Raw genomic sequence first — 12,525 nt, 5'->3', positions numbered from 1 at the left:
CGCCTGCACCTGTAAGTGCGCTTGTAGCATCGCAGAGTTTCACCTACGAACGTGCCCAATTTCCAGGTTACGTTGCTTTCTACCTAGTGTCGTCCTCCCATGAAGACTTTAAAAAACCAAACCTATATAAAACACAACAGACTAAGGTGACGATCTCACGGGTCTCTGCCTCCTGCTATCAGCATCCCCGATGACAAAGGCTGTCCTGAAAGGGTATTTGGCAGCAGGAAGCTTATTCACCTGCAAAAGGAGAGCAGAGAGCAAGAAAACCGGCAGGAAAACGGAGAGGACACCATGCAGCAACTGGGACTCTCTCATTGCCAGTTCCACTTTCAAGCCAGCCATGGGGCAGTACAGGAACCGAGTGTTGCAACAACCCCTGCATCTGTGGCACTGCAGCAACCAGCCAGGGGTTATTTTTAAACACCAGCATTTCACGTGGGGATGGGGGGGAAAGGAAGGCAGGAAAATAAGAGGAATTAGCAAGTCCAAGAAAGGGGGCAGGGATGAAAACCAAGCCCCACGCTGGGTGGGGTGCGACAGCTGCACAGCACCCTCCTGCCCGTGGCACGAGGCCACAGCCTGGCACCGGCGCTAACAAAAAGGGCACCGGGGAGGGCTGCAGTCCGGAGCCGCGGCAGCAAGCGCACCCCTCCGGGAGCGGGGAGAAGCCTGCGCAAAGCCCTTGCAAAAGAAAAGCCTTTTCTTTTTCCTGCGAGGACGGCTCTCCGAGCCACCGCGCTGCTGCGGCACGAGGGGCTTCCAGATTCATCGCGGCCAGACCGGCTGCTCCGTCCACGGCTTTCCAAAGCGCCCTGAAAGGCTGTCAGCATGTGCCGAGAACACCAAAGCAGCCATCGCGCTAAAAGCACAACTCCTAATTAATACCTAATCAGCCAGAGGGGATGCAAACATGTTTGCCTACAAAGAACGCGCCACCGGCGTTTCACGTTATTAAAAGTTGAGTCTTTGGCAGAGGCTTACGCGGCAGTTTCTTCCCAGAGCCGCGGGATTTGTGTGGAGGTCCAGCACGTCCTTTGGCATCCAGGCTCTTATTTAGAAACGGGGAATTTGGAAAGCTGTCCAGACCCATTTCCATTTGACAGACAAGTGTCTGTGTCGGTTCAGCACTGCACACGTGCTCCAAATGCAAAGCAGAGCTGGCATTCTCAGAACTGGCAATGAATCCCAGCCATAGGAATGATAAAGATTTTAACTTACAGGAAATGCTGCTATTAAATAATATTTAAGTCTTAATTATATTTTAAAACAGCCATTTTATAAAAAAAAGAACTTCTATTATAGTGCTTTTGTAGTTAAAGGTCTGTCAACATTTCCATTTTAAACCTTCATTTCTAGGGGGTTTGTAATTCGGTCATAAAAATTCATTCTAGACTGGAACTTGGCATACAGGGGCTCAGCCTAGGAGCAATATTTTTTATTATCCAATTTGGTTTAAATTGGTTTGGCCGTTTTTAAGTTATAGGAGTGTAAAAAATAAACGTTTACTGGTTTCAGATGCCTTCTCAAGCTTATTATTATTCAAAATTAGCTTTCTCCTCCCCACCTCCAAAAATACCTTCAGCAAGAGGTGGGAAGACATCATTTTACTCTGCTGACAATACATGAGTTACAATTCAAATTAATTCACTTCTTTTGATGCTACCAACCTAAAGAGTTACTATAACCAACCACTACTTTTACGCAGACCCGCTACATACTGTAAACGCTTGGAGATTTGTGTAGCATCTGCCATTTTGTGCTTGATGTACAGGTACTGCAGCTGTAAAGGCCTTAATTTGAAATAAATAATTAACTCTGGAAACCTGCATTCCTGTAAAATAATAGAAGACCTTTAACCAAGATGTTTCTCTGTAGAATTTTATTTCAGCTGTGGCAGCTTCAAATAAAAAGCTGCAGCTGTGAAGCAAGCAGGCGTATACAGCTAGGAATTCCTCGCCACAGAGCTTCAGACGTTTCCTTCAATTTAAAAAACAGAAAAGAAACTCTAGTTTATGGCTCAGCTCTTCAAATCACTTGGGTGCAGTAGGGACACAACATAGACGTGACTTTGCATGCTAACTACAGACAAGGGGTATCTGTGCCCAGGCATAACAAAAAGCTCGGAGAAGGATTTTATTCTCGCTCCATCATTAACATCCACAATTTTTCATTTTAATATTTGACTGGTAGAGGGGGGCGTCAGCCGCAGCTCAGCCCCCACGGCGAGCGACCCTTTCGGGCACGCAGGGGAAGTCTTCGTACCGCCTGGGGTCGGATGGGAACTGCTTCCCGTGTGATCCAGCCCTTCGCTTGGGTCCCCCGGTGACAGGCGGCATCGAGCCCCACGGCATCGCGCTGTCCGGGTCACCCGCAGGCCCCTGGAGCTGAGGCCCGATCTCGATCGTGCCACGTAACCCTGGAAGGGGCAGCTGCAAGTCCTGCTCTTGGCTTGCCGCTCTCACCAGCCCTATCCGGCTTTGGCGATTGGCGTTATCCACCCCGCTCCACAGAAGCCATTCTCCTGATTAATAAGGCTCAGATTTCCAAAGACATAACAGCTCCTACCTCATTAAATCAGTGGCTGTTAGGAGCCTGAATTCTTTAGGAAAAACACCCTGCGCCTGTGTCCAAGTCCAGTCCCACTCAGTTCCCCTGCCAGGACAGTAACAATTTCTACTGGAGGACAGGGTGTCATAACTCTGCTTAATAACCATTTAAATTCCTGTTTGCTCTAACAGCAGGTAGCCAATTGGGCTGAAGTTTCTCAAAGGTTCGATTTTACCTCTCTGAATTTCTTAGGCAGTTTGTCTGGCTTCCCTTCATAAGCTTCAGGAACGAAGTCTCAAGAGGCAGACCCTAAGGAGGCTGTTAAATCAACACACAAGCATTTCTTTCTGTACACGCTCATATTCAAACCAAACACATTCGTGTCCTGCGCACGCGTGGTCCCGGTCAGGGCTGGCAGCAAGCTCCAGCAGGGCTGAGACATCCCTTTGGATTTTCTCGTATGGGTAAAGGTGGCTCCTGGCAGCTTCGAGACAGGGAATGTTTTCTTATCTTTCGCTTTAGCCCGTAACTGGAAGGAGAGGAGGACAGTAACCAAGCCAACCTTTGAAACGATACCAAAAGAAAGATGCTTTGTTGTAAAGCAAACGGGCACGGGCACTTTCTTCCTCTCGCCTCTGGGCTGCTCTACACACCCACCTCCTTGCCTCACTATATTATTCTGCCTCTTTTAATCACAACAGCTTGTCCCGAACCATCTGCTTCCACCGAGGACGTTCAGCCACCGACAGACCTGCAGAGACAGGGGCAAGACGCATTCCTCGGACTGGCGGAGCTGGTCCCTACCCAAAACTGGGATGCAGATATACGGGTGCAAATCGCAGCTCAGGCTGCCGACAGGGATAACTCCGTGGCTGGAAATCCCACGGCAAACCTCCCAGAGGCCAAGGCACCGTGCACGTCCCAGGCCGCGTGGAAATTTGAACCGTGACAAGGAGAGCTCGCCACTTCTTGGAAAGAGAAGAGGACCATTTTTTCCTCTCTACACCAGCACTCATATAAAAGGAATAATCTATATTCGTTTGGATTATACAAGCTACAAAACACACCTTAGCTTCAGTTCCACATTTAACCAATCGCAGAAGCCATTTGTTGCCTCGTATATTACAAAGCAATAGAGATTTAAGGGATAATGGTCATGGCGGCAGAGTATACAAAGCAATAAACTGCTTTTGAGGTTGGTTAAATGCCAAGTGATGCTGAGGCCTCAATGCCATAAACATTATTTCTATTATATGACAAGATAAGAGGATACAATAAACCACAAAGAAGAAAAATCATTTTCTGGCCTCGTGAAAGTTCTGGGCTTCGCGTTTCTTGGACACTGCACGAGCATCACCTCGGTGGCATGGGTTTAAGGGGAATAAACTGTTAAATTAAGGGTGGGTTTAAAAAGCAAACGATTGTTTGAGGAAATGGCCTGTATAACTGTAGCCCTGGAATTAGGACCTGAGTGATGATTTGTGTCACTTATAAAAAGTGAAATGGTGTGGAGTGGGGGGGCAGGGGCTAGGGAAAGTCTTGGTCCCAGTAGAATATATTCAATATTATGGCCCCTCCATTAGTTTGGGCAACAGGAGTGGACAAACCAGTTTTATTAATAAAGATGTTCCTCCGTTATGACACTTCATAAAGCCTCAAGCATCCAGCGCTCCCGAAGCCTTCGGGAGAGGAGCGGAAGAGGCAGGGCTGTCGGAGAGGCACGTCTATCCGCCAACCCCCGTTTCACGCTGCCAGCTCGCCGGCCCAACTCGGCCATCACCCTGCGAAGGGTTTAACGCAGTTTTATAAGGGAGGATACAGAGCCAGACGGAGCCACTTCCCTCTGCCACCGCTAGCTCCCGGTAACGAAGCAGCACCAGAGCACCCGAAGCCCCCACCTCCCGTCAGACCTTTGCTCTAGATGCCTTAGACAGGACGGCCAAAGTTTTAATTACCTTGCGTTAATGAGTCAGAGCTGTCTCATTATGCAGACTTAGTTAGTACCTTTCAACTTTAATGGCAACGCTAAAGTTTACGGCTAACACTTGGTTGCGCTAAGGCTGCCTTTCATCACTCAGTATGTTTTAAATGGGATTAGAAGATTTTAATAATGATTAGCAGCGCACACCACCCCCAGATTAGTTTCACTTAGCAGATTCAATGAAAGCCTTACTTGAGGCATGGCTCTACGTCTTCTGCAGACATTTCGGAGGCAGGGGCTTGCCTCTACCTCCCTCCTTGCCTTCAGGCAGTGGCACAGGGGGGCACATCCCTGCTGGAGAAAAGCTCTTCTCCCTCTACAAGAGAGGGCCAGGGGGTCGGGGAAAAACGTGTCACCTGTCCTCTTTAAGAGAAGAAACCAGATCAATGACCTTGAGAAGAATCTTTTTTAAAAGCAGTATATGCAGCACATTTAGAAGTCAGCTGTGTCGCAGCAGACTCGCTGTTGGGAAGTGATCGTGTACAGAATCCAAAAATAACAACCATTAAAGACCTAGCAACCAAAACATGTTTACATAGCCACTGAAAGCCCACTAGCTGGGATGATACGGGGGGAACAGCAAGATCTGCTCATCTATTTTCGGTGGCCATTCCCTCTTCCCTCTCCTCACTTCCCTGAAAAGTTAGCTTTGCAGCCTTTTTCTACATAGAAACAGTGAAGGAAAAGGAGGAAAAAAGGACATACAGCGTAAAAGATGAGCTACAGAGGGAATGAAGCAGCTAATGGTTCCAATAAATTACACCGGGAAGCAAAATAATTTTTTTTTGCCTTTAAACTAAAGGGGGAAAATCACCACTGGCTTCACAGCAATTGTCTCCAGCCTCCTGTTCAACTTAGTTTGCTTCTGCTCTCCCTTCTCCTTCTCCCGTGACCTCCCGTGCTACTGCGTGTCTCAACGCAGCGTTTGCAAGAGGCAGAGCGCTAATTTTAGTGAGCGGAAAAGGACCGGGCGATTTGTCCCCATGCCCGCTGCCCCAGCTGACAGCGAAATCCAGGAGCCCGTCCCAATTTACTCAGGACCAAAGCAGCCTGTTCCCATGGGAGCAACTCACCAAAACCAGAACGCACCCCTCAAACAGGGGAATACCCAAAAGAGCAGGAATCTGCAGGGATAAAAACACGCCAATGGATTGGGCATGGGATCAAAGGTTTAGAAATAAGAGAAAGGAACGGAGACTCTGGAGCCACCGCGGTGAAAGGACCCAGCGAGCCGGGCGTTATCCCAAAAACGTTAACCCTGATAACCAAAGAGGCTCAACAGCCACCGATGCTCTCCCATTCAAATGGCTTTTTTCCTAAGCAAAATGCACCCAAAGGTCTTAAAGAATCAGAAAAAAAGGCTGAATCCTGCAAGGCAGTCTCCCTCTCCAGTCCCAGCCACAGTCTGGCTTGGTTTTGAGCTGGGAAAAAGCTTCCCGTGCTGTAAGCAATAACACAGCACCGCTTGGGCGTGGATTTGTGTGCCTGGGTGGGGGAAACAAAAAAAAAGAAAAATCAAATTACCTTCCAGAAAGCTCAAAACTCTGGATCGTACAGACTCTGATGGGAGCCATAGGCACTCAGCACCTGTGGGAAGGTCAGGATGTTTCTGCAGCAGATCACACACCCGTTTTGTCCCCCATGTTTGAAGACAAGGCTCTCGATCTCTAGGAATGAGGGAATGAACTGAGATAGGTGCAGTCCCCTCTGACCCTCGTTAAGGCTTCACTTTAACATGAGTCCACAGGAAGAAGCCATTTCTGATGGGATGACCCATGGCGGCTTGTCACGGGTCGGGGTTTAGCACCAAAAGGCAACACAAAGTGCTGGGGAAACAACGCAGCACGTGCTTCAGAGGTCGAGCCCGGCAGACAGCTGCTGGCCACCATCAGCCCCCCAACTTCAAATCTGGATTTATTTTTAAGATTCAAAGCTACCAATCGCGCTACCCTATCCAGCTCATCGCAGCGATCCAATTTTACTCCACTTGCCCCAGAAAGCACAGCTCACCGACCATTAATTTTAGCCAATGATCCTGCTACGATGATCTGTACGGCTCTCGGGTACCACTGCGCTTGCACAGCAGTACTGCTGCGTGTTAGTGGTGAGCAGGATTTGTAAAGGCTCTTAAAGACCTTTAACGTGAAGCTGATGTACAGAATAGAGGACAGGAAAAAAAAAATGCATGTAAGACACTAGGACTTACGGGGAGATGCTCGGAGCTCCGTGTATTTAGTTAGTCTGAAGAACTGTTAGGAGGTGACTTGATCAGTCAGTAAACACCTACAGACATCAGAAATTTGATAGGAAGGATCTTCTGTCTAACAAACAAAAATTAACGAGATCCACAGCCTGGAAGCTGCAGCTGAACAGGTTTAGACTGGAAATAAGGCATAATTTTTCCTTACCAGCGAGAGCAATTAACTATTAGAACAACTTAACCAAGGGCTGCGGTGAATTTTCCATCACTGGAAATATTTTAAATCAAGCTTGGATCATCATTATTTAATACATGCTCTGGTTTGAACAGGTATTGAAGGACGTTCTAGGAAACTGTGCACGAGGTCAGGTTAGATCACAATGAATCATACCGGTATGAATTACCCGGATTCTAACATTTCAATATTAACATGAAGAATTGTCAGAATTACCCATAAGCAGCAGTCTGGAACAGCGAAAGGAGGAAGCAACCACCTTTATATGTCATTTGTGGGAGATTGTGGGAGATTAAATTTAAATACATTGTTGTTTGCCTTAATTGCTTGTTTGAATCCGATTTTAAGGTTGTATGATTGAAGTCCTCACATCATTAAGTGCTCAAATACAGCTAATACATTTTATAAATGACTTGCACAATTTCACAGGCAAAGAAGTTCAAGATAAAAAGCAGCCTACAAAAAAAAAAAAGGGGGGGGGGGAAAGAGGAAGATCACCTGCAAGTGGATAGAAAACGCTTCAGAAGAGACTAGCGCTAGAATGACCAAGAAGCTGAGAAGTCCTAACTGCGTATTTTTAAAGAGCCCCCGTCCCCAAGAGCTCCCAGATGAGATTTTTGACCCATTTCTGCACTATAAAAATAAATGCGTCACAGAATTCACCTGCAGTCTCAAAGGACGCACCCTCGGGATGCAGAATTATCTTTAATTTCAATTGAGAGACCCACAAGAGGCATTAAGATATTAAATACACTGAAGAATTGGGGGGAACGACAGGGGGAGTACCCTGGGATCGGTTAGAGCTCCCAAAGGCGTCACAGCCATAATAGTTTGGCAACCCGACATCCAACAGTGGCAGCCAGGAAAACAAAGTGCGTGCGCATCACTTAATATCTAATTAAAAGCCACAATTCCCCCCTCCCTTCCCCTGCAAAAAGCATCTTAGCATTTTGAGGCTCTAACGCTTCAGGACAGACAAACCCAGCTCTCCCCGGACTCTGCGCAGGGCTGTACTTCTGCGGAAAGCCCAGTCTCTAACAGCTCCCATTCAAACAGCCCCAGCAGTAATTGCACAATCCCCCGTTCCTCCCATTAATACGGTGCGTGAGCCGCCAAGACGCCGCACCGCCGAGCGCCAGAGAGACCCTAAGCTCGGCTTTGGGAAAGCACTAGCTTCACTGCAAAACTCCGCAAAACGCAATGGAAAGGTGCCTTCCCAGGCAGGCGAGCCTACGAGAACGGTTGCATGACTGAAAAGGGGATGTGACTCATTCAAAGCAATCATCGTTTGCCCTAGGAAAGCGAGCAAAAGTTTTGCAAGGCCGTAGCCAACTCTAGCATGCCCGTCCGTGGGGGAAAAAATCACAATGGGTCTTTTTTCTTTTTTTGCAAGCCCAAAATAGACTATGGCAGTTTGGGGTTCGCGTAACACAAACCATCAACTGTCACATTCTCAGCTGCTTTACAGAATATGCTATAGCAGCTAACTCATCCCGACCGAGAACGAGTATCTGTCCTTTGGTTAAATAGCCTTGAAAGAAGATGAGCAATGTTATCAGAAAACATTAACAGGAGATCAGCATGTTTTCTCTGGGCTGTGTGGGGCTCACGGAAAACACCAGCAGAATAACAATACGCCACAAAGCAAGGCAGATTTCATTACTTTGGAGTGCCTGCACTTGCTCATAACCTGGATTTACACACTGCAAATCCTCTGATCTGATTACCTCCAGTGATCACGTAAAACACCGGCTTTAAACTCTTTGCCTCAGTGATAAAACAGCCACTTTGATTCACAACGACACATTCACAATAAAGTATACTGTAAACGTACCTGTCCACAGCCGGGGGCATTGCACACAAACGGCCTGTCGTCTCCCATATTTCATGCAGCTGAGCTAAGCTGAGGAGAAAGGAGAGAAGAGGAAATTGTTAAATAAGCTAAAAAAATTAAAAATATCAAGAGCAGAAGCTGCCCTTTGCAGGGCTGTAATTAATCAACGCTGTGCTCGCAGGGAAGGAGGATCTCTTTGTGCCCTAGACACAATCAGGGAAGAGAAATTAATCCAACCCAAGTTTAAATAAGACTTCGGAGGGCCCAGTCGATTTTTCACATATGAAGAGAAAGCGCTGCATCGCAGCTAGCAGGGCTCATTGGGAACCGTGACAGTGAGACAGCGCGGGCCAGCGGGTGGGAAAGGAGCGGGAGTTTTCTGCGCCTGGGCTCCCACCACCACTTCTCTGAAGGGCCAAGGGACTTTCTGCATCTCAGTGTCACCACCTGCAAGACGAGGACGACGCTCATCTCCTGCAAAGGACCGCCTGGCGCAGCAAAGACCTGCGAAACATCCCCTAGGCGAAGGGTGTCGAGGGAGGGCACAGCCTGCTTCACCCTCCCTTAGTATTTACAGTAGAGAGCACAGACACATAAGCAAAGACAGTGACAATCTACAGGAAAAAAAAAACAAAGCGCGAGCAAGAAGCGATCAAATAAATCCAAGTCCTCTCTATGTACAAGTTATATTTTCAATGGGAGAGAACTAAAATTTGTCATTTAATTAATTAAGGGATTATAGGAGTGGTGCTCCGTTTTACAAGGCAATAATCTGGCTCCCTAGTGGGTAAACTACAAGGCTGATGGCAGGGGTAGTTTATCACAGATTATAGCTAAGGATAACAAAACACTCAGTCCTATTATGCTACAAGTGAAGCTATTCTTATTAATAAAAAATAAGAGTAAATAAAGTAACCCCCACCACCTCAAATTCAAGAAATAATGGTTCCCTCCACCCACTGATATTTTTATAGCAGGATTTTAAAAAGCTATAATAAAGCAAATGCTATCTCTTCAGGGGGTTTACTGCGCGAACATGTTCTGGCTGTTCATGTTGCTTCCAGCATCTCTTACTCCAAGTTCGGCACTTGGCTTCGGCGACGCACGTCAGCTTGCTACAGCCAAGAGCAGAAATGAAACCAGAACGCGGCCAAAACGCGTTCACGAAGACACAGGCTCTTTTAGTTAGCTTTTTGCATTTCTAACCGCTAATACGCGCACGCACACACACACTGAGCAGCAGCGAGAGGGTGGGGAGACTTGTTATTTTTAGGAGCTATATGAGAAAGCGCTCCAAGAATGCGACTTCGCAGCAGAGGGTGAATGCATGCGCTACAGAAAACACTCCCCTTTTGCTTTTATTGAAAGGACACGGGAATTAATTATTGTTTAATATGAGAAAAAAAAAAAAAGATTATTTTTCTATTACCATGTGCTAGGGCAGCGTGCAGCTATAAGAGGCGGCTACAAGAGGTGGAATTCCCCTCCCCGAGCGCTGGCTCAGCCGCAGCGCACAACGGCAACAACCAAAAGCTATGAGAAAGTGGCTGCCAGTTCTTCTCCCACAAAAAGGGGAGAGCCGTCCACAACACTAGACTATGTTTGGATTTATTAAGCAAAACTCCAGGGCCTATGCAAACACGAACTCACAAAGGATAAATAGCCCTCTCACAAATGGAACGGGCGAGCAGCCAAAATGCTCCCTAGCATAGGGCAAGCGTAATAATAAAGGCAATAAAGATGGCCAGGAACATCCACCCACCGCAGCAGTCCCCCAGAAAAGCCCACAGAAATGAAAGGGGGCTTGCAGGACTGGAGGGTGGCACAGCAGGAGACGACAGCAGCTCTGTATTGGAAGATTAAATCCTGGCGAAGGCTTGCCTTGAAGTGACGTGGGCGCAGATGACAGCAAGATGAATCTGAGTGAGAACATATTAAAACGATAGGACTCTTCGTACCATCCTTCTGAACTTCCACCAAAGCTCCAAACTGGGAGCTCAAACCCAAATACCGAGCAATTGCTCCTGCCTGCTAAACAACCGGGGATCTCACCTCCATCTCTCCACAACCAGCTGATCCTCCTCCTCCAAGAGGAATCTCCGTCAGGCCCTGAAGCAGCTGACTTACATGCATCTGCTGCATCCTAACAGCGGACAGACGAGCTGCTCTGAAGGCACAGAGAAGTCCAGGCTTCCTCAGAAGTTTTAACATTTAACAGTCTCTAGCAAGGAGGGATGAAGAGGTCAAACCTTCTCGTAATACCAAACCACTGCTCAGATCAACTCCCTGACACTGCAGAGAAGAGAAGCACAAAACTGATTAAACGCTTCTTATCACCTGCCCTCGAGGTCCAAAAATATTGCACCTAAACCTTCCAGTTAGCTGCACAAAGAGCTACAGCTCTGAATGAGTTGAGACACAGGGCTCAGTCCTTCATCACCCACTCCTAGCAGAGGGCAGCCCAATTACTACTCGTTCTGTAAGAAAATAATAAGAGAAATCAGACTAGACACAAAGGAAACATGAACTCGAGGACTGCTAGAGTTATTTTACCATCACCTTCGCAGTATGGCGGCTGGTAAAGACTACGATACCAGGACACAGACCGACTAAAAAAAGTCAACAACTGCTGTCTTGGGCAGCCTGGACCTTGTTTTTTCCCCTCCCACCAGTCTTGCTTTGTCCGTAAGAGACAAGGATCTGTCCCACAGCTCTCAGCACAGCCGAGGCTCCCGGGAGCCGCAGTCCGTGTTGTCTGTCAAGCTGAAGGTAGATGCGAGAGTCATTAGTTCCAGATTTCTTAATCCCTATTTAGTCAATGATTTGTGCGCGCTTTGACAAGTTGGTTACCGGCTTACAAAGCGAGGGGCACAAGTTGGCACTCGTGGGGGCTCAGGGGTTCGTGTTTGAATGGCGCTTTGACGACGTAAACAGCGCCAGGAACGACCATCCTTAGAGCTGGCAAGCTAAGCGCGGGGCCACGGGAGCCTGAAAGCTGCTCCCAGGCGTCCTCGCAGCCAGGTATGCTGGTGAACTGGTCTACAAAGGGAGCCTGGGGCATCGGTTTTTACAGCCTGTTTTCAAACTAACCACAAAAATCACAAGTCCTCTGCCAGTCCAGCGCCGCATTCAGCAATTGTCAAGCGCTTAAGCAGCTCCCAGTGAAGAGCTGCGGTACTGAGACAGCAGCAAAGTCACAAAACTTTAAAGGACAGTTGTAATGCCCCTTGCTGTCAAAGTCAGGCTGGTGCTGGAAGTGTTTGAAGACTGTTTAAATCACCCCCGTGCATTTAAACGCGGTTGTGTGGGATGAGGTTGGGGATGTGTTTATGTCATCAACAAACAAATCTTATTGTTAAACATGCAGCATAATTATTATGGAGGGAGACTGCTGTATTTCACAGGGCAGCCAACCCTATGCTTTTTTAATTAACACAGGTCAGAGATCTGTCCTTACTGCCGTCGCTTAAGCAGCTTGCTGCCTTCGCCAATATGAAGAACTTCAGGGTCTCTCTACCTCATATTTATGCTTCCGATGCATATAAAAGCTATTTCAGAAATTAAAGAAATGGATCAGCTGTCACTCCTGGGGCTTTGAGAACACTAACTGAAAGGGAGAGCAGGAAAACAAAACAAAAACCCAATGGCATTTCAGGCTGCCTGCCAGCTACTTCTGATAGCATTAACAAGCAGCTCTTAAAAAAAAAAAAAAAAAAAAAAAAAAA

At 47.3% G+C, this 12,525-nt stretch overlaps 1 protein-coding gene across 16 annotated transcripts in view; it reads right to left on the bottom strand.

Annotated features, from left to right (window-relative positions):
- The window catches only part of LOC104017532 (cyclic AMP-dependent transcription factor ATF-7), a 69,815-nt gene that overhangs the window by 39,701 nt on the left and 17,589 nt on the right, over window positions 1-12,525 (bottom strand). For 12 of the 16 annotated variants that reach the window (XR_015707743.1, XR_015707744.1, XM_087771105.1 and 9 more), the window contains one exon: window positions 8,801-8,869. Coding sequence is in view for 13 of the 16 variants with exons in the window: in XM_087771105.1 (XP_087627231.1) it covers window positions 8,801-8,848 (48 nt within the window). In the remaining 3 variants the exon portion in view is untranslated. Of the gene's footprint in view, window positions 1-4,723; window positions 4,895-6,055; window positions 6,091-8,800; window positions 8,870-10,562; window positions 10,582-10,852; window positions 10,989-12,525 lie in introns of those variants that run through there. The other 4 variants (XM_087771101.1, XM_087771102.1, XM_087771107.1 and 1 more) reach the window with 4 other exon arrangements.

The sequence above is a fragment of the Nipponia nippon genome, unplaced genomic scaffold, assembly GCF_047370975.1.
Source record: "Nipponia nippon isolate SJK-2023a ecotype South Korea unplaced genomic scaffold, ASM4737097v1 scaffold_35, whole genome shotgun sequence".
Classification (NCBI taxonomy): domain Eukaryota; kingdom Metazoa; phylum Chordata; class Aves; order Pelecaniformes; family Threskiornithidae; genus Nipponia; species Nipponia nippon.
This window is presented reverse-complemented; position numbering and strand designations above follow the sequence as displayed.